General features: G+C 43.5%; 1 protein-coding gene across 8 annotated transcripts in view; it reads right to left on the bottom strand.

Moving 5' to 3' along the window:
• Positions 1–22,736, bottom strand: part of ZNF462 (zinc finger protein 462) — a 133,981-nt gene that overhangs the window by 22,170 nt on the left and 89,075 nt on the right. For all 8 annotated transcript variants that reach the window (XR_012495875.1, XM_074330792.1, XM_074330791.1 and 5 more), the window contains exons 8-9: positions 9,962–10,229; positions 7,707–7,843 (exon numbers count right to left, since the gene is read on the bottom strand). Coding sequence is in view for 7 of the 8 variants with exons in the window: in XM_074330792.1 (XP_074186893.1) it covers positions 7,707–7,843; positions 9,962–10,229 (405 nt within the window). In the remaining variant the exon portion in view is untranslated. The remainder of the gene's footprint in view (positions 1–7,706; positions 7,844–9,961; positions 10,230–22,736) is intronic.

The raw sequence follows: 22,736 nt of genomic DNA, 5'->3' as shown, positions 1-22,736 counted from the left end.
ATTGGCCAGCAAAAAAGCTGGGCAGAGGGAGCGTGGAAGGTGGTGTCTGCAACATACTCCCCCTGGAGCTCTAATGCATATGTTATTTTCCCTGTACAAAGAGTCAGTTGCTTATTTAGAAATATAAATATTTTTAAACCAAAGTATAGCAGACAGCTAAGAAACACATGATTATAATGTAATCCACACATTTTCTTAGAATAGCAAATGTTTAACAGTCTTCTAACCATTCAGTTCCATGGGGAAAACGCTTTGGGTAAACCAGTGAGCCTTAAGGAAGCCCATCCTGCCATCTTCTCTCCTCTAACCCAGGGTTTCTCAGTAGTAAGCACTACTGACATTTGGGGGCCAGGCAATTCTTCGTGGGGGGCGTGTGTGGGGGATGGGGTGGGGTTGTCCTGTGCATTGTTGGGTGTTTATCAGCGTCCCTGGCCTCCACGCACCACCTTCCTCCCCAGTTGCGACAACCCAAAATGCCTTCAGACAAATGTACCCTGAGGAGGCAAGACTGAGCCTGGGTTGAGAACCACTGCTCTAAGCCAAGTGTGAAGCATGCACTCCCGCTGCTCTGGGGAAGGCACGTGTGGGCACGAACCACCAGGAGGCTGGTGCCCAGCAAGAGGCAGGGACACAGGCTGAACCAGGCACCAGCCCTCACACACTGAGGGGTTCATAGCAAGGGCTGACGTGAAGTTTTCTGGCACCTTCCTTGAGCCTGCGCCTCCTCGGGCTCTCTCCACGTTTGTTCCTGATTTATATTTTGTGATTTCTACTGCTTCCACTTTCATTCTTCGGCTCAGGCCTGGGCCGGGTGCCCTGGTTCTGTGGACCTTAGTGGAGATGGGGAATAGCTGGGTATAATTTTCCATATGGTGATGTCTCAAACACCTCAAAGACAGTCATTTAAGCATCCTCGAGTCTTCCCTTCTCCCCCATAAATTACCGGTTTTTTTTCTAACTTGTTTTTCATATGTCTCCTTTTCCTCTACCACTTCAGTTTTCTTTGCAGTTTCCAATTTCACACTGTGTGTCTAAGTGAATTTTACACAGTCCCGAGCACTCAGAACAATACCTTGCAGTTTAAAAATAATAAATAAATTTGAACGACTGCTGCAATTTCTTAAGTGCTCAGTACGTTTCAATCTCGGTTAGGTACTCTACCCTCACAGTTACTTTTTCTCCTCCTGACACTCTGCAAAGTCAGTTTTATTACCTTCAGTTTATTGATATGGAAACTGAGAGCTGATCTGTTAAAAGACTTCCTCAAAGTCCCTCCTCTAGCTCAGTGCCCTCCTGACCTTGGCCGGTGCCCTCCTTGGCCGGTGCCCTCCTCCTTCACCTCTGAAAAGAACAGGGCTCATCCGATCTGCATGCAGCATTCTTAGAAGCCTCTTTTCCCCTAATCGTTTAAAAACGCAAAAGACATAGATGTCGAAGGCAACGATTTCTATCTGAATTTCTTTTGATTACCTTCTGGATTTGATAGGTCATTTCCCTGCTTATTTCCTCTGAAATGTTAAGACCTCCCATTTCCAAACTAAGACATTACCAGAGTCTCAAGTCTCTTAGTTCCACATGGACTTTTACTAAGAGATTAATTTTAGAAAAACGTTAACTTTTTCTTGTTTCTAAAAACATGGCTACCATGACCAAGATAAAAAACAAGACAGACGTTGAAAGGCAGGCAAATGACCAACAACATTTTCTGAATGAGGTTATTCATTGAGGCAAAGTGCAGGACATAAAGTTAGAGACTGGGACGATGCCAGGTACGGACTGAGCCCTGTCTTGGCTACAGAAGCTCAGCGCTCAGGGCTAATTTCTATAGGGGCAGCGACAACTGTGGGTCTTTCTTGACTTCACACCTCTCAAAATTACCTTGGGTAAGAAATTAAGGCCTGAATCACACTCATTGTGAATCAGCTTCCACCACTGGCTGCAAAAATATTATGACTTCAGCAGTTTGACTCTAAGATAGACCATGTCTCGCATCTCCTCCTACTCAGAAGATGCTTGGTGCTGCAGCTGGACATAAAACCCAAGATGCTGCACCTCAGAGTAATGACACACTGAAGCACGTGAATACCAAGGTCCAACCAGGGCCGAGAAGTACGTGCCGTCAAGCTCCTGTGGTATTCGGTGGAAAAATCTGCAGAATTAAACTAAAAAGTGGGGGTCACTTCTGCTCAAAACAATGAAAACCACATCCCTGTGGAGTCCAGCATCACCAAGTAAAAATTCTTCCTGAAAGGCAGACCACTTCACACGTCGGTTTCCTCCCGCAGCGTGCCAAATCTGAATGAAGCAGGGAGAGATTTGGAAGGTATTCACTCCAACAAACTTCGTATGTAAGTAATCATGCTAGAAGACCTGGACCGTCTTTGGGCCAAACTATTGGGCCAAACTAAAGGCCCACTAATTACTCCCTCTTGGCCAAACACGTGACAAGGGCTGAGTACTACCGTGTTTCCCCAAAAAGTAAGACCGGGTCTTATATTAAGGTTTGCTCCAAAAGACACACTAGGACTTAAGTTCAGGGGATGTCATCCTAAAAAATCAAGCTAGGGCTTATTTTCCGGTTAGGTCTTATTTTTGGGGAAACACGGTAGAAAGCCATTAAGAAAATAACAATAGCTTCTAAAAAAAAAACAAAAACCAATCATTTAAAAAACATAACCACAAAGAGACATAAACATAAGTACGACTGCTCCTGGTAAGAAGTTATTAAGTTTCGACGTGAGCTAGGCTACCACCCTCAGCCAGAGAGAGCCGAGAACCACACCTCTAATTCTAACAGGCAAATGTATCTGATGGGGATGGAAGGAAACATGTAATTTCACTGAATAAAATGAAAGATTGGCCATCTCATTGTAGATTTCTTTTCTCAAGAAAAATGATCATACAAATTACAGGAGATTAGTACCAGTTCAAAAAGACGCCCACCTGCAGGATTTGGTTCAATTCAGCATTTGTCTAAGTACAAGGGTTATGGACTGGGAAACAGAGACTTGAGGTTAATATGTCAATTGGAGACCAGTATCAGTGATTACATAGCTCCATAATTATAATATAAATATTTTGCAAAACTGTGTTTCATCCTATAATTCAATCTATGCTCAAATTTTCAGGTTCACTGTAGATATGCAAAGTATATACAGGCAAAGCTATGCATGAGATATCCTGCTTCCAATGATGACAAATTCAATGGAAATGTATTCATGAAACGATTCCTTTGTTCACTGTCTCATTTCCCATTAAAGTTCAAGTTCCTTCAATGTGCAAACCTTGCCTGACTCTTCATGGCTGTGTCCCAAGAGCTTAAAATAATGCTAGCATGTAGTAGGTGTTCAATAAATATTTGTTGCATGAATGAAAACCCATCAAAAGTCCTAACACCAACTTTCTCCTTGAAACAAAAGCCCCTGGGCTTAATGTTTCCCTCATGGCCAACCTCACCAAGTATTGGTCCAACCTAAGTTCATAGTTCCTCAAAGAGATGGTGCTACCAAGCCTTTGCTCCAAGCTTTGCTAAATGAGTATTTGCCGGGGATCTCATCAGTCCCCTGGCTTCCCATCTCTCTACTGAGTAAAGTTCGAACTCCCACATTGCTATACGAGCCCTCTATAGTTTGGCCAGAGCATGCTTTTCCAGCCTTGCCTCCTATTCCCTCCAGGGCCCCCTCAGAACAGTCTAATGCCTCTCTGTAAACCCGCCTTTCTTCTACGCACCTGATGGTTTGTTAAATTCCCTCCACCCCATGTAGTGCATCAAATAGTGTCTCCCAGACATGGGTGTCCACCTAGAACCTCAGAATGTGACCTCACTAGGACATAAGGTCTTTGCAGATGTAATTAGTCAAGATGAAGTCACAATGGATTAGGGCAGGCCCTAAATCCAAGGATCGATGACCTTATGAGAAGAGGAGGGGACACACAGACACACACAGGGAAGAGGGCCTCCACAGACAAGGCAGAGATTGCAATGGTGCAGCCACAAGACAAGGAATGGCAGGGAACGTCGGAGTCACCAGAAGCTAGGCAGAGCCAAGGAAGGGTTCTTCTCTAGAGCCTTCAGAGGGAGTAGCGTGCTGACACCTTGATTTCAGACTTCTAGGCTCCGCCATGGTGAGAGAATTCATTTGAGTTGTTTTAAGCCACCCAGGAAGCTAATATACCCCACTTTAAGTTCTCTGCCTGTTGAAATGTTATCATGGCTCAGTTTGAAGGCCAATCTTCCCTCACAACCTTTCTCAATCCCAAGCAGAAATATATCTGCCACTGTGAATCTCCCAGACACTTAACAGTCATTATCTCATACATACTTATGCACACACTTCATCTCCTTAGGAGGGCAGGTGCTGGGTCTTATCTGCCCTGTTTTACCCAAAGAACCCAGCATAGCACGGCATGTAACAAGCAAATAATGAATGCTTGCTGAATGCACGAACGAACAGTGTGCTTTCTGCGGCCCCAGCCAACATAAATCCATGAGCATTTCTCATTCAGAGTTCTCATGAGTGAAATGGATTCTCTTTCCTTTCCTATTTAAATATATCCATTTGTCTGGACAAAAAGCAAAGGAAACTCTATTCTTACAAGCAGTAGCTCACTCGCAGGGCCAGTTCAGCCGATGTTTTTCTTGCCTTTCATCCCAAGTATTTTAATTAACTAAGGCCTCAGAAAGATCTCTTCCTGCAGGCCCTAGAGACCAAAGATGTTTATTCAGAACCAGGAGGGCACAGGTGCATAGAGAGCTACATCTTGTTACTTTGAGATCAGCCCCACTGCAAAATTGTAAGGCAGACACCGAACCCTGTCTTTTGACTTGTTAAGACCAGCTTCCCACTGAGCAGCCATTTTGAGTTGAGATGGACACCAAAGCCAGGCCAAGACACAGATGGCAGACACGGCTGTCCTGAAGCACCCTGCCATCTGTGGTTCAGTGGGCCTCATCTCTGACCTGCAGCCCCACAGATAATTCCATCGCCAGGCCCAGCTGCCACAGCCACTAGATCTCTCAACAGAATGACACCAACCACCTTCCCAAGGGTGAGACAGTGATGCCTGGTGGTTAAAGGGGGCTATGGGTCAGAAAAGCCTGGGCTCAGATCCCTGTTGGCTTACTTATTAGTCATGCACCTTAGGTAAGGTGCTTTCTGAACGTGATTTTTCCTTTATCAGGGATAACCATAATGCCCATCACAGAGGGTTTTGTGAGAATGCCATAAAATGACACTTGGAAAACACGTAGTACAGCACCGGTTACCTAATGAGCATTCAGGAACAGTAACCACTGTTCCTACTGTTAGCTTTGCCATTACCACTATCAGTCCTCAAATGCTCATGTTCATTCCAGACTGTGCGCTTTCTCACCCAGATGAGGACAATATTTATATACTCAGATGCCTCTTTCGATATAAATTATATCTACAAACAAGCAGAAGAGCCTGTATGGAACCAGTGACAGGCAATACGATGGATGGGTCAGGGGATCAGAGGACTGGGGTTGGTGCATAGCTTCACTGCTTACCGGTTGGGTGACTTGGGTTAAACTGCTTCAGCTCTCATGGGCCCTGTGGGACTTGCCACTGCATTTATGGAGGGCAATATGCACTATATCATGCATGGTCCCTTCAGGAGAACCCACTAGAGAAATTCCTTTCAGGCTTCAGAGTCTAGGATTCCTGAAAATTTCCTGAACAAAATTCCTGAAGTCTACCTAGCACTCTAAATCCAACTGATGCCGTTTTCTTCTCTCCTACACTAAGCAGGAATCTCGGGGCCAACTCTGCAGCCCACTGCTAACCCACGCACAGCACCTCCTGGCATACACTGAGTACCCAACTCGTGGTGAGCGTTAGCATACTTTCAGGGGTCTTGCAACTGGTTTCCCCTTATTTTGCATTTTCCCCAATTTTCTCATTTTTTTCTATCCTATAGCTCTGCATGAATATCTTTAAGATACCTCAAATCCTTTGTGAAATGATCCCAAATAACTACACAAAATTAAAGAAAAAGTTGTTTTTCTCAGCCTCAAGGTTCACGTATGTGAAACAGGACTGTAAGTAATAGTATTATTCTTCACGTGTTGTGGGAAGATGAAGAGACTGTGTGTGAGGAAGACGCACATTGTCACACGTAGCGCTCTAAGGGTCAGTTCCTGGCATCAGTGTTTCATCTCTCTTGGCCTTTCCCTTTCTTGGACTCCCAGCTCAGAGAAGGAAAGGTATAGAGCTCATTAGGCATCAAAGCCCTGATCCTGGCACACAGCAATATGGGAAAAGAGAGGGACCCAACACCTAAGTGAGGTCTCAACATTTCTGTTTGCTTGGCAGTGACACTACTCATGGCCTCTCCCAAAGCTGAGGGGGCATGGAGCCACCGCAACACAGGGTCCTGGGGGCCAGAGGCAGGTGACTGAGGTGGAACACCAGGTGGGACCACTCGGGCCAAGCATTCCTGCCTGAATGTTCCTACCCTGCGTCTCGCAGCTTGCAGGAGGATCTCCTGGCCAGCAACGATCTCACATCTCATTGCAGTGCCATGGGGAGGCGAGGAATCTGAGAATGCTCCATGGCGAGTCTTCTAGAGTTTGCTGCAGATAAGGGAAAATGTCCCAAACCGCACGGGCCAAAGGCAGTGACAATGGGGAAACTTTGAAAATGCCCTCAAATATCCAACATTTCTGAGTGAGTGACATCTCAGAAGGACAGCAGAAGACACTCTTTGCTTTTGAGGCACGTGTGGCAAACACTGAAAAGCTTTCCCAGGTTACAGGCAAAGGAAGAGGAAGAAAAGAAGGGAGGGAGGGGTGAATAAAGAAGAGATGGAAAGCTCAGTAGACGGAAACAGCAAGAGATTGGCAGTGGGTGTTCTAGTAATCTTTTCCCATCCATCTTCGGCTTGAATCTTTTCAGGACAAAGTAAAGTAGTTTTTACACAGACATATTGTTCCTTCCAATGCAGAGGAAGCCTGTTGTTTAACAGTGTCATAACTGGTCAAGAGCAAACTCAACTCAAGGAAAAACCAAAGAGGACTTAAAAGAAAGATCCCTGTTTATCAATAGGAACCAACATTTACGAAACACCCAATATGCATCCACTAGGGAACACACTGTCATTTCACAGGCATAATTATCATCTCTTTTTACAGATGAGAGAGAGGTTCGGCATACGAGGTTTTAAAACCAGGATTTAAATCCAAACCCTATGGGTTTTCTAATATATATCAGGCGACTTTTACTTTTAAGAAATTTCTCTCTTCATTTCAAGAGAAATTCCATTTTGCTTTGGAAATCATCCTTTTGGTCTCCCTCCAAAGAACTGCTTACAACACATAGCTCTTCGCATTTTAGAATGAGTCGTCAGCCACCCATTCTCTTTCTCACTCACTCCTTCGTTACAAGGCTGTGAGAGCAGAGGACTCAGAATATAAACATCCCACACGCTGGGAAGCCAGCAGAAGTGCTCACCGCAGAATCCATCACCTTTGCCTCCCTCCAGGTGGAGGAAATCCTCTCGGCAGGAAGGTGTTTTTATCCTGTTGACTGTCACTGTGGTTATCACTGTGATTTCTTGCCTGGAGATAAGGTGAGGAACAAGGGACCAGGGCCAAGGCACCACTGACACCTTGCGAGCACAGCCCGATAATGCCACCCGTGCCACCCTCCCCCTGCACACCAACAAAGCTGCGTTAGGAAGGTTACCTCGGTGCAGTACGATGTGGTCAATCATGTTGCGTTTGTATTTGGTGTGATAGAGGCAGAGAGGACAGCGAAGGTCTTTGGGGCCCTCCTCCGGAACCGCCGAGTGCCCCGCTTCCATGTGCATAGTAAACGCAGATCTAGGGGAGGGGTGGGGGAGACAGGCGATGAGAGCGGCCAGGGGCCATTTCACTCGTATGTCCCCTGCCCACCACCCTATTACCCAGCTTCCGGGGGTGACACCCCCGCTCGAGGGGCCCAAACCATGGCTGTTAATCCTGTGTGCTGACCACAAGTTCCTCGGTCACTCATCCAATAATTGAATACTGTCGGTCATGGATGCTCCTTTTTTGGACATTCTGCCACTTGTCTGGGTCCAGGGCTTAGTAGCATTAAAAGAAACGGATTCCCCCAAATACTTTATTCTTTTTTTTAAGTATAGTTTATATACATATATTAGTTATATTAGTTTTAGGTGTGTAATGTAGGGATCCGGTATTTTTCTACCTTGCATTGTCATTACTCCACTAATTGCAGGAATCATCTGTCACCATGTAAACTTATCACAATATTATTGACTATGTTCTCCTTCACGTTTTTCGCGCACCCCTCCCCCTACTGCTTCCCTTCTGGCAATCATCCTTTTGGTCTCTTTCTGAGTCTCCCAAACATTTTGTTCTTTAAAAGTTGGCAATTGCCTATTAAAAATATGACAACAACATCCCTAACAAAACAAATTTCCATCATGCTTAAACGGAGGGGTTACATTTAAGCTGATTTACCAACTGCCTGTGTCACTCTTCACAGGTAAGGAGGGCAGGAGATGTTGGTTAGGAAGTCATGGCGGTTGACAATCAGGTAACCTAAACTCAGAGCTGCTGTACAGCTAGAAGGCAGAGAGGTACTGCTGCCTTCCCCTCCATCCTGCTCAACACTTCAAAATTTAAAAAGCCTTAAATGTCTCATAAAAATGGATGAAACCAAGAGTTTAATGGGCAAGGCCTCCTTCTTATTAACCCAAGTGCTTCTCTCCGGGGAAACATGTACACCTGTCAGGAGGCCCTTATTATTTGGGTCCTTGTAGCCTTTTCTCAGTTCTAAGGTCACATCCATATTTATCTGAAAAACAACTGAGCCCAATTAATAGTGAGAGCTATAACACATTTTCCACAAAATCCCAGCAACTAAGATGTTGGTGGAAAAGAGACTTGTTCTACCGATTCATGTTTTACTTTGGTCATGAAGCCTACTTTTGCTAGCTTCTCTGTATAGGGTGGCCCTAGGCTCAGGTCCTGACGGCAGCAGGAGCAGATAGTAATAGCTTTATAGCTGTAACGCAGCACCTAATATTATTATTCTTACCTATATTATAACAATACTAGTGTTCTCTTTGTGCCAGGCACTATTTTAAGTGCTTTAGGTACATTGATTCCCTTATTCCTCACACGAGCCCTGTGAGGTAGGTAGTGTTATCATCTTTATTTTACAGATAAGGAACTAGAGGCACAGAGAGGTTTAGTGACTTGCCCAAAGTCACACAGAGAGTGAGCAGCAAAACTGGGCTTCAAACCCAGTCGGGCTCCACATCCTACATGTGTAACCACTAGCCTCCAGGGTATCTCACAGGATGAGATTAAATCCCAGGAGTTTAGCTTAAGTGACAGGAAGCACTCCATTCTTTGAGTTCATCGGTTCTGCCATACACAGGAGCAAAAAGAAGACTTTGGAATCTCTTTTTCTAGACTGGAACCATCTCTCTATGATCGCTCAAGTTCAGTTTTCACAGTGCTGGAGTCTTGATTCTCTGGGTTTCTCTGAATAACATGATGTTAAGAAAAAAGACTTTTCTACCAGGGCAGCAGGGAAGTCACTATTGCTGGATGTTCTCTCCCTTGACTTTGACCTTGTTTCCAAGAACATATTTTCCCCCCAAGCAGTAGTGCTCTGAAGGGAAAACATTCATTGCTTCATGCACTGGGTCAGGGAAATCCTTTCCTGTGATCTCACACTGCTCAGGTGCCCTTTTCCTAAGACTTTTAAATTCCTTTGTTCTGATACAGCTCTTCATCCCTTCCACAAACCCCAAAGCACTCTTCTGGAGCTAGCCTCTTTGTATAAAGACTGGATCCCACCCTTGCATCATCCTAGGGCCAGGGCCTCCCCTGAGCTCCAGGCGGGAGAGTGTCAGGAAAGAGTGTGGTGAGGGGCGGAGCAAGTGCAACCACCTTGGTTTTCGAGGCTGTTCCTCATGCACTTACTTAAAGCCTGTGTAAAAGGAGCAGTCTTTGCACTTGAAGAGCTTCTTCCCGCCATGCTTGTCCCTGTAATGACGCCTGATGCTCTGGATGTAGCCAGAGGAGAATTCACAGAATTCACAGTGGAGAACAGCTTCGGTTTTCTGCTCAGCGCCCCCAGCAGCTCCAGAAAGAGGCACAGGGCTGACACGGCTGTTGTTCCTCGCCAGAGCAGCGGACTGATAGTGGTTCAACTGCTGCTGAACATCTGGAGGCTCTGAGTAGGACGAGTCTGTAGACAGATGGGGGGAAATGACACCGGACACAAGAGAACACACTGGAGTTTTAACACTTGAAACCCCTGACATTAGCTTTGAGTACTTTTTTTTGAAGGGGATGGCTATAGGCCCATCTTTCCCCTTCATTTACATTCTATAACACTTATCTGGGGAAAAGCAGGTAGGGAGGAAGTGTTACTTCTTTTAGTCCGACTTTGAGGGCTCATAGCATTTAAAAATAAAATTCTGAGGTTAAAGGTTTCAAAGTGGAGGAAGAAAGTAAACTGTTGTTTTTTTTTTAAAGGAAATTGCAACGTGGCAACAGGCTGCCACAGAATACCAGCCCTTGTAGGTGAGATAAATAAACCCGCATAATGTACACAGGAGTCAACATGAGAAAGGGAAAGTAGATGATGCAATATCTCCTCCTTTGCAGCCCAGAATTATTCAAGCAAACCAAAAAAAAAAAAAAAAGAAGTTCTTTAACAGAAATGCTCAAGCACATGGCACTCACAAATATAAAAATGTTTTATGCCTTCACAGTCAAGTGATTTAAATTTTAAAATATAAAAATCCAATAGTGTTCTCCTGGAATGGATGTTTAAAGCTTAGTCAGCATTAAGATGGAGATTTATTCATAAATCCCATTAAAATGAAATTCCAAACAAGTTTCCCTGAACGGTATTTTAAAGTTCACAATTCGGAGAAAACTGTCGGAAATGACAGGCACCAATCTCAGCCCTGAGTAGCTTCTATGGCAGGTGGTGGAGAAATGGGACCTGGATGGGAGGAGGAGAAACCTGAGTTTCTTCTTTACATTAAGAAAAAAATTGTTTTTAGAGAGAGGGAAAGTGAACGAAAGGTCTTGAACCTTTTCCCAACACACTGCTTTGAATGTTGAGGTTAGGAATTCAACATTGTCCCGCGTAACCTACAGCTGCCTATGAATAACACAGACGAAGTCCATGAATACCACACAGATGAATTTTAGTATAACTTCCCTTGAAAAGAAAACAAAAGGCTCTTTTCTTAAGCTTTTCAAAAAGCAGGGGGGAAAATGGGGTAGGAACTGCACCAGTCTCCTCCTGATTTGATGGACACTTAATTTTCCAAAGCATGAATCCCCCAGGCAGGACATGGAGGAATTCTGTACAACCCACATTTGATGAAACTAGTACCATCCATCCCGTTGGCCCCTCCGAAAAGAAAATCAAGATCAGAGCAGCCTCCCTTACTGGGGGGCCACCTCCTGCCTTCAAAATACTAAAACACCGTCCCTTCTTGTTTTCCTCCTCCCCTCCTCAATTCGTATTCCTCAGATTGAGAAAAACCCCATTGGAAATTGTAAACAAACCTGCCACACACAAAAATATAAAACAAAAGGAAACTTGAACAATACCTCCGAGCCTCCCTGGGTTCATTACCAGGTGTAAAGTTAAGACAAAGGAAGAAAGGAAGGACACAACTGAATTCATTCTACCTGATTCTTTTATCTCCTTTTTCTTTATTCCTCGACCCTCGCTGATGAACCCACTCAGGATCCAATAATACAATTGTTAACTTCTCATTCTTCATTTCAATAGCAGGTTTGTTTACCATTTCATGGATTGTTCCGAGATGGTTTCTATGTAAGCCCTCAAGACTAGTTTCTGCTTAACACACGCACAATGAAGCACAAAACACACTCAGCCTCTCTTGTTAACACAGGCTTGAGCTACAGGTTCCCACTGCCTCACCAGCATCCCTAACAAGTCCCTCAGCAGGGTCGGTCCTGGTTTCCTCTTAGCTTTTCAAATTACAAATTCCGTGACCAACAAGGCCAAAGCCAGGTCCTGCTGCCCGTGAGCTGTCCACTATCCATAAATCTATCCAGAGACCAAAACACGTATCCCTAGAACGGCCCTTTTCTCTATTAGCAGCCTAACTCCCTTCAAGACATGGTACCCACCTCAGTGAGTCCCACAGGTTAGCACGGACGCTGGCAGTGATCTGGGACACCAGGCACCTGACAGCTTCCATCCCTTTATAGCAAAATGATGTACAAAGTGGCTCCTAATCAGACGATAAGCCAGGTAAATTTGTCTCTTCCTCCCTTCCACCTACCCCCAAACTGACACATGCACTAATCTCCTAGGTAGACCCCCACTCCAGGAGAAGGAATCTCCTTTAACTTAACACATTTTTATTGTCTCTAGGGTCAATTGCATATTATTCCACTCATCTCAGAAAATGAATTCTAGGGCAGGCCCGGTGGCTCAGACGGCTGGAGCTCCGTGCTCCTAACTCTGAAGGCTGCCAGTTCGATTCCCACATGGGCCAGTGGGCTCTCAATCACAAGGTTGCCAGTTCAACTCCTCGAGTCTCGCAAGGGATGGTGGGCTCCGCCCCCTGCAACTAAGATTGAACACGGCACCTTGAGCTGAGCTGCCTCCTGGATGGCTCAGTTGGTTGGAGCGGGGGCTCTCAACCACAAGGTTGCCAGTTCAATTCTTCGAGTCCCGCAAGGGATGGTGGGCTGTGCTCCCTGAAACTAGCAACGGCAACTGGACCTGGAGCTGAGCTGCGCCCTCCACAACTAAGACTGAAAGGACAACAACTTGACTTGGAAAAAAAAAAAGTCCTGGAAGTACACACTGTTCCCCAATAAAGTCCTGTTCCTCTTCCCCAATAAAATCTTAAAAAAAAAAAAAAATGAATTCTAAATTTTAACTCCAGTATTTACATGTTACATGAAACCTGAAAAGATAAAAACATTAAGACGTCGTGAGGAAAGCATTCCAGGAGAGGGCGGCTCCTCACCCTCCTCAAACGGCAATGCAACAGGACAGCTCAATGTGTTCTCAGTCTAAATTCCTTTTTTCCCTGGTTAAAATCAGATGGACAGGTTTATTTACAAAAATCACCAAATCCCACCACTTAATGATACATGTGTAACAATGCCCAGGTTACAACTTTTGGGGTCTTCTTAGAGCTTTACTTTCTTATCTGGTGCCAAGACACATCCTCTCTCTTCCTCTCTCACTTGGAGTTTGTGAATAATGAACAATTGGGCACTGAAGTGACAAAAATGTGAGCATGTATGATTCTGCCGATCTTAAAAAAAGCCCACTTGCTAAGCTACATAAAATTGCAGTTTGTTCACCAAGCAAAGCCTGAAGAGCAGAAAGAGGGTCATTTTGTGCCCAGGTTAGAATCAGAAGACAGGCAGATTGTTGGCAGTGACGGGCATGTCACCTACGTTACAGGTCATTATCATTAAGACTATTTTCTTTCATCCTGAGATTAAGGAAAGGAAAGTAAAAACACTCAGTGCTTGGAGAGCCAGACTTGTAGCCAGGGGGAAATTACAGTAGTGGAAACACAAGGCTGGGAATCTAGTGCGAAACTCTGTACCCAATTGCAGGTCACACAGTTACATTACATCTCTATCCCTGTATTGCCCGTAATATCTACAATGGAACACACAGCAACGATGAGGTTGGTGCATCCATTCCTAACCCAGCACTGAGGACATCAGTCTCAGAAGAGACATTCATTCTCTGACTTGTAGCTTTATTATGGGCAAAACTGAAGAAATTGAATTATAACTACAGTTATAAAATACATTTAATTATATGTAGTTACATATTGTATAAATTATCTATGATCAGAAAATAATTAGATTTTGAAAAATCAGGATCTAACTCGAATTTTAGCACGGATGGTCACACTGCTTGCAGGCGTGAGTTTGAAATTCACTGAGCAGCCAGCAGTTAATTCTCACAACTAGGTATGGTTTCTCATCCCAGTTTTACCAGTGAGGTAACTTAGCCCGAGAGTGGTTGGTCACACAGATCCTAAGAGGCAGAAGTAGGAGTTGAACAAAGATCGGTCTGACTCTAAAGCCTGAGTCTTGTCTGTCGATATCTGTACCCAGTGGTGACCTCTGGGGTCCTGCAATGCAAGTCAGAAGAGTGCAAAATAGTGTCTGAGTGTTATACCGGCAATGAACACGTAACAGAGAGGAGAGAATGTGGTAGAAAGGCTGAAACAGTTGAGGAAATAGCATTAGAATCGATAGAAAAGATGACAGAACAGACAGAAAATAACATTAAACTGAATATGATAGAAAACACTGAAAAAAGCATTTCAGAGCACACGGGGAGAAATAACCAAGTGAGATTCGTGAGAAAGAAAAAGAATACTCAAAATTTAAAAATGCTTTATTTAAAGAAAAAGGGGGTGGGAGGGAGCCATACAGGAGACATTTCTATAAGCACGCTGCACAGGTAAGCACAGGAAATTTCCAGAACTGGAAATCCACCTGTTCAAATGGCATGCTGTAGTTAGATGCTTGATAAATTGCCCTCACAAATGATAATGCTCTAAAATTTCTCAGTTGGGATGTGGCTGGGAAAAGAAAGGTACACAAATGGGAGATGGGTGCAGTTAGGTGGCTCTTAGCTCAGGATTTCAAACCAGGGAAAGGGCTGAGTTTCAAATGTGGCCTCCTATCCCTCTCATTCAGTCATGTCCCCAGAGAAATGGGAAATTTCTTGCTCTAATTCCAGCTCCCCAGAATACCAGCCAAACCCAGGTAAGTATCAGTTTGAGGGTTTTTTCATTCTTTTTTTTCTCCGGAAATTAGCCAGCACAATCATAGGGAATTTGATTTTACAAAGGCAAATGACAAACAAGTGAACTCTGGAAGAACAGTTAGCATGACAGAATGAAGCTTTCTTGAATATTCTGAATCTACAAACATTTTGTCAACACCCTCTTAATCGCCCGGCCATATGCTGGCTCTGCGATTGTAAAGTCATGGAAGACATGAGGGGTGCCTTCTAGGAACTCAGATCTGCTCAGGAAGAGAGCAGAGCCGAGCTACGTAGGAAAATACAGGCCATCTCCATGTTGAGCAAACTTACTCCATTGATTGAAGGAATAAAAGAAGCAAAGAGAACAAATGAATAGTACCGAGAGTTTAACTCTTGCAAGATTAAGGAAGACACAACGAAGAGCAATAATCAATCGGGCAGTAAGTTGTGGGAGCCGCAGAGGACAGCCCCCTTGTGCACTGAGTGATCCCGAAAGGAAGCCATACCAGAGGATCAATTCTCAATTTTCTGCAAGGCATGAGTGAAGGTGAACAAGTAGCCCAAGTGTCTCGGTGCTAGCAACTACATTTAATTATATTTGAGCTAGACTTTTGTGCAGACTTGGGAGAGAGGCCCTGTGGTCAGTGTGAATCAAGTACCAGGAGAAAAATAAAAGACAAAGGATTTTAGGCAAGCAAATTTTAGAGGTGCCCAGAGGGCAAATGATTAAATCACACCCATTCATTCAGCAAATATGTACTGAACATCTAAGCCAATGTCTCCCATCCTCCGTTCTGGGACAGCAGGACTTGGTCCCTGCCCTCAAGCAACTCACTGTCTCAGACAGACATGTAAATAACTGATTGTGATACAATGCCAAAATAAATAAATAAATAAAGTCTTAATACTGGCATCTATTAAGTGGAGAGGAAAGCAAAAACAGCAGCACTTGGTGACAGATGGAATATGGGCGTGAGGGCGATGGAAGGAGGATATCAAGAGACCCCTGAGCGTCCATTAATAAATGTAACTAGTATTAGTGTGTTAATTAATGAAATCAACCCTAGACATGAAGATGTGTAAATGTTCAATGCACCATACCTCCACCCTAAGCCATAAATAGATGTTATATAGCCGTGTAGAGGGTGTGAGTGAAGGTGTAAAAACAGAACTACATTCTTATCATGATGAAAAAAGAAATGGACTTAATTCCTATAGGGAAAAGAAATTAAGATCAGAGGATGGATCTGAACAACAACAACAACAAATTATGTACAGCAGAGGGTGGGATATATTGCATACAGGAGAATTTAAAATCTTCAAGTTCTAAAATAGCATAGAAAGTTCAAAATAATGCATGGATTGTAACTTTTCTTCAGAAAAGTAGGTGATTTGGCAACAAAGGTTGGTGGTATAAGGAACCAGAAATAGACTATTACCTGTGGATAATTTAACCATAAATATTGTAAATAGCCAAAGTATAGAGGGTGGGGGGATGGGACTCAAATATGCTGGAAATACCATCCACTATTTCTAGTTGAGAAATTGCAGAAAATTTGAGAAAGGCACACTAATAAACGACAAGAGAGCAGCTAAAGACATACTTCAGTTAATAGCCAGGAGAATTTTGGAGTGGAATGCAACTTCTATCATCCAACTGCTACTAAAGTTTCATGTGTGGGATAGTGACGACCCAGGTTACCTACCGTGACAAGACAGAGAATTCTGCTGCAAAGGGTAACCCAGTGAGCTTTGAGGTGATCTGAGTCTTCATCTAAAGCTGAAAAACTTTCGAGCTTTATGTCTGACAGACTCCTCAAACTCAACAAGCTGAAAACTGACATCATCTTTGCCCACACATCTCCTTTTGTGTTCTGAATGTTAGTGAATGGCTCACCACTTTGTTCAAGCTCAAACTGTGAGACTCTTCCTTGAAAATGTCAGACGTTTCTGTGGCAGCACACTTAACCAGGTACCATGTCTTAGAGACATGTCATGACCCGCCTCCAATCATTTCCTTTCCAGTCCCCCGCCTTCCCTACCCATTGTTCATTCAGGTCCCCATATTGTATACGGGTAACTCTAACAGCCTCCTATCTGGTCTTCCTTCCTCTGAGATCTAGTCTAGTTTGGCCAGCATACACATACAAACATATACCACATATCACTTACATGATTCGGCCTCAATGCTCAAGGATTAAAGTCTCTTTTCCTTATCTCGGTATATACAGTTCTTTAGTCTAGTCCCAGCCCATGTTTCCGGCCTCACACTTGTAGCTGGTTCTTGACTCCTTGCATACTTTTCTCATCACCGGGAGTCCTGGATCAGGGCTACCTGATGCTCTTCCTTTTTTCTTCTGGCAAATTCCTACCCACCCTTCAAAACTTAGCTGAAATGTCACCTATTCGGGCTTTGGCAACACATATACGTCATGATTTTCACCTGATCTCACTGTACCTCACGTTACACATACATGTTTTCTTAAGCTGTCTCCACCACCATACCCAAATCAATGCCTTTGACCTTAACACATCCTGACCAAAGCAAACAGTGTCTGGACTGGTGCTGAGGGTCACTCTTAAGCAGGCCCATTCATTTCTGCTTCCAGCAGTTGAGTGAATACCAACTAGAATCAGTTTTATTTGCTCCCACAGTTCTTTGTGTCAGTTCTATTTGTTACTGAGCTTATTCAATTTAATTAATATTATCTACAATGAAGAAATGTAGGCATAAAAATTGTCATTTCTATGAAAGCTATGGTGAATGCTTTGAAAAGACTTTGATAAAGTCAAGTTGCTAAAAAAAAATTACTGTCAAATGATGTTTTGGCAAAACCAACTGTAAGAGATGGAGGAGAACATAAAATTCTAGAAGGACTCTGCTCTAAGACTGTTCCACAAATGTATGTATAAACTATCATTCTACTAAAAAAAAATTGAAACTGGGAGTAGCACATGACTGGTGACTGGTTTATGCAAGAGAGTAAATGGGGAAGTCCAACCAAAAGACCCAAACCCAAATACACAGGCTTGACCCTACATCACAATACTGGTGAATGAACATATTTAGATTTTTCAGTGAAAATAAAATGCTTAAATTTCGTTTTAAAAGGAGTCCCTGCATTAAAAAGCTTTCCAATATAAATGAGAAACTGTAGGTCTTGATCGTATCAAAGAACAGTTTCTACTGTACCTACCAAATGCTTGCCCCCATTTTATATTAACTCAGAAAATATTTACTGAGAACCTTCTATGTGTCAGGCACTTCTAAGCAATTGGGATACATCAGTGAAAAAACCCAGCAAGGACCCTGTGGAGCTTACATTTTCCACAGACAGGAACTGTACCTTATGTGCTTATATAGCCACAAAGACTCATGGTCCTTTCACAAAGGAAGGTACTGGAGAAAATGTTTGCTGAATTGGATTTGTGGACAACGTCCTTACCTCCAGTTCTGCCTGTCTGTCTGTCTGTCTGTTTTCGGTTATGAAAACAGTATGCAGCATAGAGTTGTTAAGATGATCCACAAACTCAAGCAGTTTCCTTGTTTTAAAAGATTTCTTAGGTTCTCTCTGAATTCCTTTGAAGCACTATTTAACTCCCTTTCTTTCTCAAGATACCTGTTGTTCACTTCGTGCTATTAAACTAACAGAATGGAATTTGGCATCCAGAAAACCACCAACTACAAATTGCCAATGCAGCTTTCCAAGTATTTCCTTCAAAGAGTCTCAAAATGTTCTCTATCTATGGGCTATTCCAAAAAGAAAATTGTATTAGAAACTAAGCTGTGGCACACAAGCCATTTCAACTCCTTCTGGATAGTGTCTACACGGGAACATAAATCTCTAGAGACAGCCATGTTATTTTATTTCCTTCTCTCGATTATGCCTTGAAAATCTCCAGGCCAAGGACTCTGGCTCCTCCTTGTCTTCTATCACCAGTGGCGTTCTCTGGCCTGGATGCACAAGATTATGATACAATGGCCAGGGGGACAATGGGCACTGGATAACTATATATAGGAATTCTGGGCTTGGTTGTCATGGAAGCAAATAGGAAAACAAACGCCTAATCCTGAAAATACGGCTGAGGCCAAACTTGAAGGAAACACACACGGAAAACTTCCTGTCATTCTGACGAGTAAAAACAAAACCTTGAAATATGATCATGGAATAGATGAGACTAAAAACAAAACCAAACAAAAAAATGTCTTCAAAACGACAAAAACACAGCAGAAAAATGGGCAAACTTCTCTTTTTGGGATTAGAGTCCCATCCTCCATAAGGTTCATTGTAAGGGTCTCTCAAAGGTCTGTTTTGCATGAAGCTTCACGTTCTCACTCTCTATATTTTGGGGGAATCCAGGCAAGTCTGACCTAAGACAGAGAGGATTCCTGGACTTGGAATTCACTAGGTCCTGTATTTAGGGACAAGGCCATTTGTCTCTCCGTAGATTCCCCACCCCAGTGGCATCATTAACAACCCAGTTAAGGAAATCACAACAAATCCTTGACTCATTTCCCTCTTTCATCCTACACGGTTGATGAGTGAAAAAGCCCTGTTGGTTCAACCTCCTGAAAAGCTCTTACTCTGTGACCCACACACTGTTCCACTGTCATTGCTTTTGTTCAGGTTCTCATGGTTGCTTGTGTGAACTTCTACACCACAACATTCCTAACTGCCTTTCAAGTTTCTTCTCCCCTAAGATTTCCCTCTTTTCTAAAAGCAAATATGGTCATGGTACTCCCCCCTTCTTACAGGAAAGGCCCAAACTCTGGCTCTCCGCTGTCCCAGACCCTTCTCCACTCCACACCCACTCTTCCCACACTGCTGATTGCCAACCACATGCAAAGTTCCTAACATTCACTCCGTCTGCTCTTTTTCACTGAATCTTTGCACATTCTTGCAATGCCTTTCTTCTATTTTTCTGATCATAAGAGCCTAGCAAACTCTTATGATCTTCCAAAACTGAAGTGAGTTCAAATTTCCCATCACTATGAAGATCTCCCTTGATCTTTTTAGATATACTTATTCCATTTCCCCCTTCGGGCTCTCCCACTAGTACTCACCATGCTACATTGAGGTTAATATATTTTTCTTCCACCAGACTACAATCTCCTTACAAGCAGGATATCCCTCTATCCATCCATTCATCTATAACTTTTTAAAAGTTCATATTCCCCAGAACTTCACTCAGGGCCTAGCCCAAAACAGGTGCTCAGTGAACATGTTACAAAAATCCAAAGAGCTCAAACTGAAAAGGTGCTCTGGAAAATCCAGATTTCAAATGAAAAATCCAACGAACCAAATGTCCCTCTTTCTTTGGACACTGAGGTGAATAGAGACTTTCCACTGAAACACTGACCCACGTTCACTGAAACAAACCTAGGTCTTAATTTTAATTACCTGGCCTCTGGAACGTTTAAGAATTTGAAATGAAGTTCATAATCCATGGCTATCCAAAAAAGCCAAAGGTATAATTTCTGGGTTTGACTCTAAATCTGCTATAAGCCTAAAACTCCGAAACAAAGGATATCAGGACATCTGGGAACCACTTTAGATATTTCTACATGCAACTCTCTCTCCCTCCTTTTTGAACCCATTGGTCAGCACAGACGTTTGTGAAATGCACAGGTGTATTAGGTACATGCCTTTAAATGCACCATGACTTTCTGTAGTCAACCCCTAAGCCCATGAATAGAGGGCTCGCTGCAATCCCTGTGAAGGTACTCATGGATTACTTTTAGATATTTAGCACTACATTCTCACGGTATAAAATGTTTTTACCAATTTTCCTCCATCAGTAATGCACTCTCATCCCAGCTATGTAGTATACAGACTCTCCATTCTGCAGAAAGACTTGTGGCGGCTCAGAAAAGCGGAGATGGCTTCCTGTCACCCAGCCAGTCAATGGAGAAATAGGAACATAACCTGAGGCATCTGCATGCCCTACTTTCGAAAACATGTTCCTTTTCTGCCATAGTCAATAGCAAACATTGTAGGTATTCCTTTTGCACGAAACAGTATTTGGAACTCAAAGTGTGTGTTCCTAAAAAACCTCCTGGAAACAGCCTGGAGATTTGTAGGGAAACGAAATGTGTGGTGAAGGAGCCTTTTTCTAATATTTGTTGGAGGAAACTCTGGGTGGCATCTGCCATTGTTAATTGAGAAGCTCTTACAATACCAAATGCATAATTCACCTGTGACTCTTTTGAATTGTGTGATGAGGAAGTAATGTTTCCTGCTGTTCGTTTAGATCATATAGATGTCTTTACCACACTGAAAATCCTGCGAAACACGTTGAGAACAAAAGCCTCTTTATATCAGTGACTTGGCCTCGACCACAGAGAGCTTGCTAGCAACTTCAGATGGTATTTGGAGCTCACAGGCCGTGGGCAAGGCCACAGAGCCACCTCCTCAAGAGCCGGCTGGAGAGGAGATGCCTACGGACTTCAAGGACTCGTTTACAATGTCGGGCTCACCGTGAGCAGGACAGTGAGCGCCCAGATAGGGAACCACTGTAGAGATTTCTTAAAAGATTAGATAATCAGGAGGAAAGAACACATCTGACTGTAAGCATATATATTTGGATACACATAGAGCTCTACGTGATAACGTGGATATCAGGTGAGAAAGGTGACGGTTGATTAACAACAGGAACGAACAGCCATACTTCAAACGCTGAGTTATTCTAAAATTGTCCCCCAGCAGCGGGAGTCCCTGCACCAACAAACCCACTGGGTGTCTTACCTTTTTTTTCCTTTTCTTTTCACCTATTCCCACGTAGTATAAGAAAATCCTGGCCCTGGGTTAAGCTGTGTTTTGAATCACCATTAAAGCAGTAGGTTGTTCCTTTAGGCTAGCTCTTCCCACTCCAACCTCACCCACAGAAACACTGCTCAGCGATGCTGGTTTCAGGTGTAGGGTGTACGCTTCCAGGAAGCCAGAGGGATCTGGTAATGAGATCCAGGTTCGCCTTTTACTGTCTCAGCCAGGTCTGCATGTAGCAACTGTGTCAGGTGCTTTTTATAAGGTTACTTGCTGATTTCACCATGACCTTACGAAACAGGAAGTACGACTTCCCATTGTACAGATGGGGAAACTAAGGGAGCAACTGGAAAACACGCCATTTCTCAGCATCCTATGAGCATGCCTATGAGCCTCCTCCTAACCCTGTGAAGACTCTCAGTTAAGCAGACCTCTGGTTCCTCGTTTGTAAAATGGTGACGCTAAAACTGGCAACTTCACAGGATGCTGCAGAGAGCACAGGAGACCAGGATGTGAAGCACAGTGCCTGGCACACAGGGAATGCTTTAAGGGCCTCAGTTCTACAGCTATTAAAAGCCTACATCGTATAATTTTATACTGAATTATAAAATGCCGTTTAGTGTTTGTATTTTCTAGAGATGAAAGAATGTGGTCTCCTTAGCTGGATGGAGTGGGACGGGCATCTCTTACGCTGCTCTAAACAGATGTAACGAACATACCTCCCAGCTCCAAGTACGTGATGGGTTATAAGCAGCTAGTTTTTGAATGAACGATTCTGGGCAAAGCCAACTGCACTACTGCTGCTGGCAACAACCCACTAGCTTATTCTGTAGATGGAGAAGGCTGCAAGGAGGAGGGCACTGACTATAAGGTCTGAAGGCAGGCGTGGCGTGAATAATACCACAGACTCCATTCAAAACAGGAGTTACCCAAAAAACTCCTGTTTGGTTGGGTAACAACGCACACAGAATGGTCACAAATCAACTTGCTATAAAAAGGTTTGTCAGAGCAAATTTAATTCCCAAACTTTACAGGCTTTCTTGGCAAACATTCTGGGGTCTACTTCTTTTTAAAGTTTTTTCAAGCTCACCTCCAGCTTTGAGCAAAATCCTTCGGTATCCAATCGATAGATGCAGCAACCAGCCCCATCATCAATGGTCCTCTCCCAAACCACCCGACT

Source organism: Rhinolophus sinicus, linkage group LG04 (genome assembly GCF_036562045.2).
Source record: "Rhinolophus sinicus isolate RSC01 linkage group LG04, ASM3656204v1, whole genome shotgun sequence".
Classification (NCBI taxonomy): Eukaryota; Metazoa; Chordata; class Mammalia; order Chiroptera; family Rhinolophidae; genus Rhinolophus; species Rhinolophus sinicus.
Note: the sequence above shows the minus strand (reverse complement) of the source record. Positions and strands in the feature narration are given on the sequence as shown.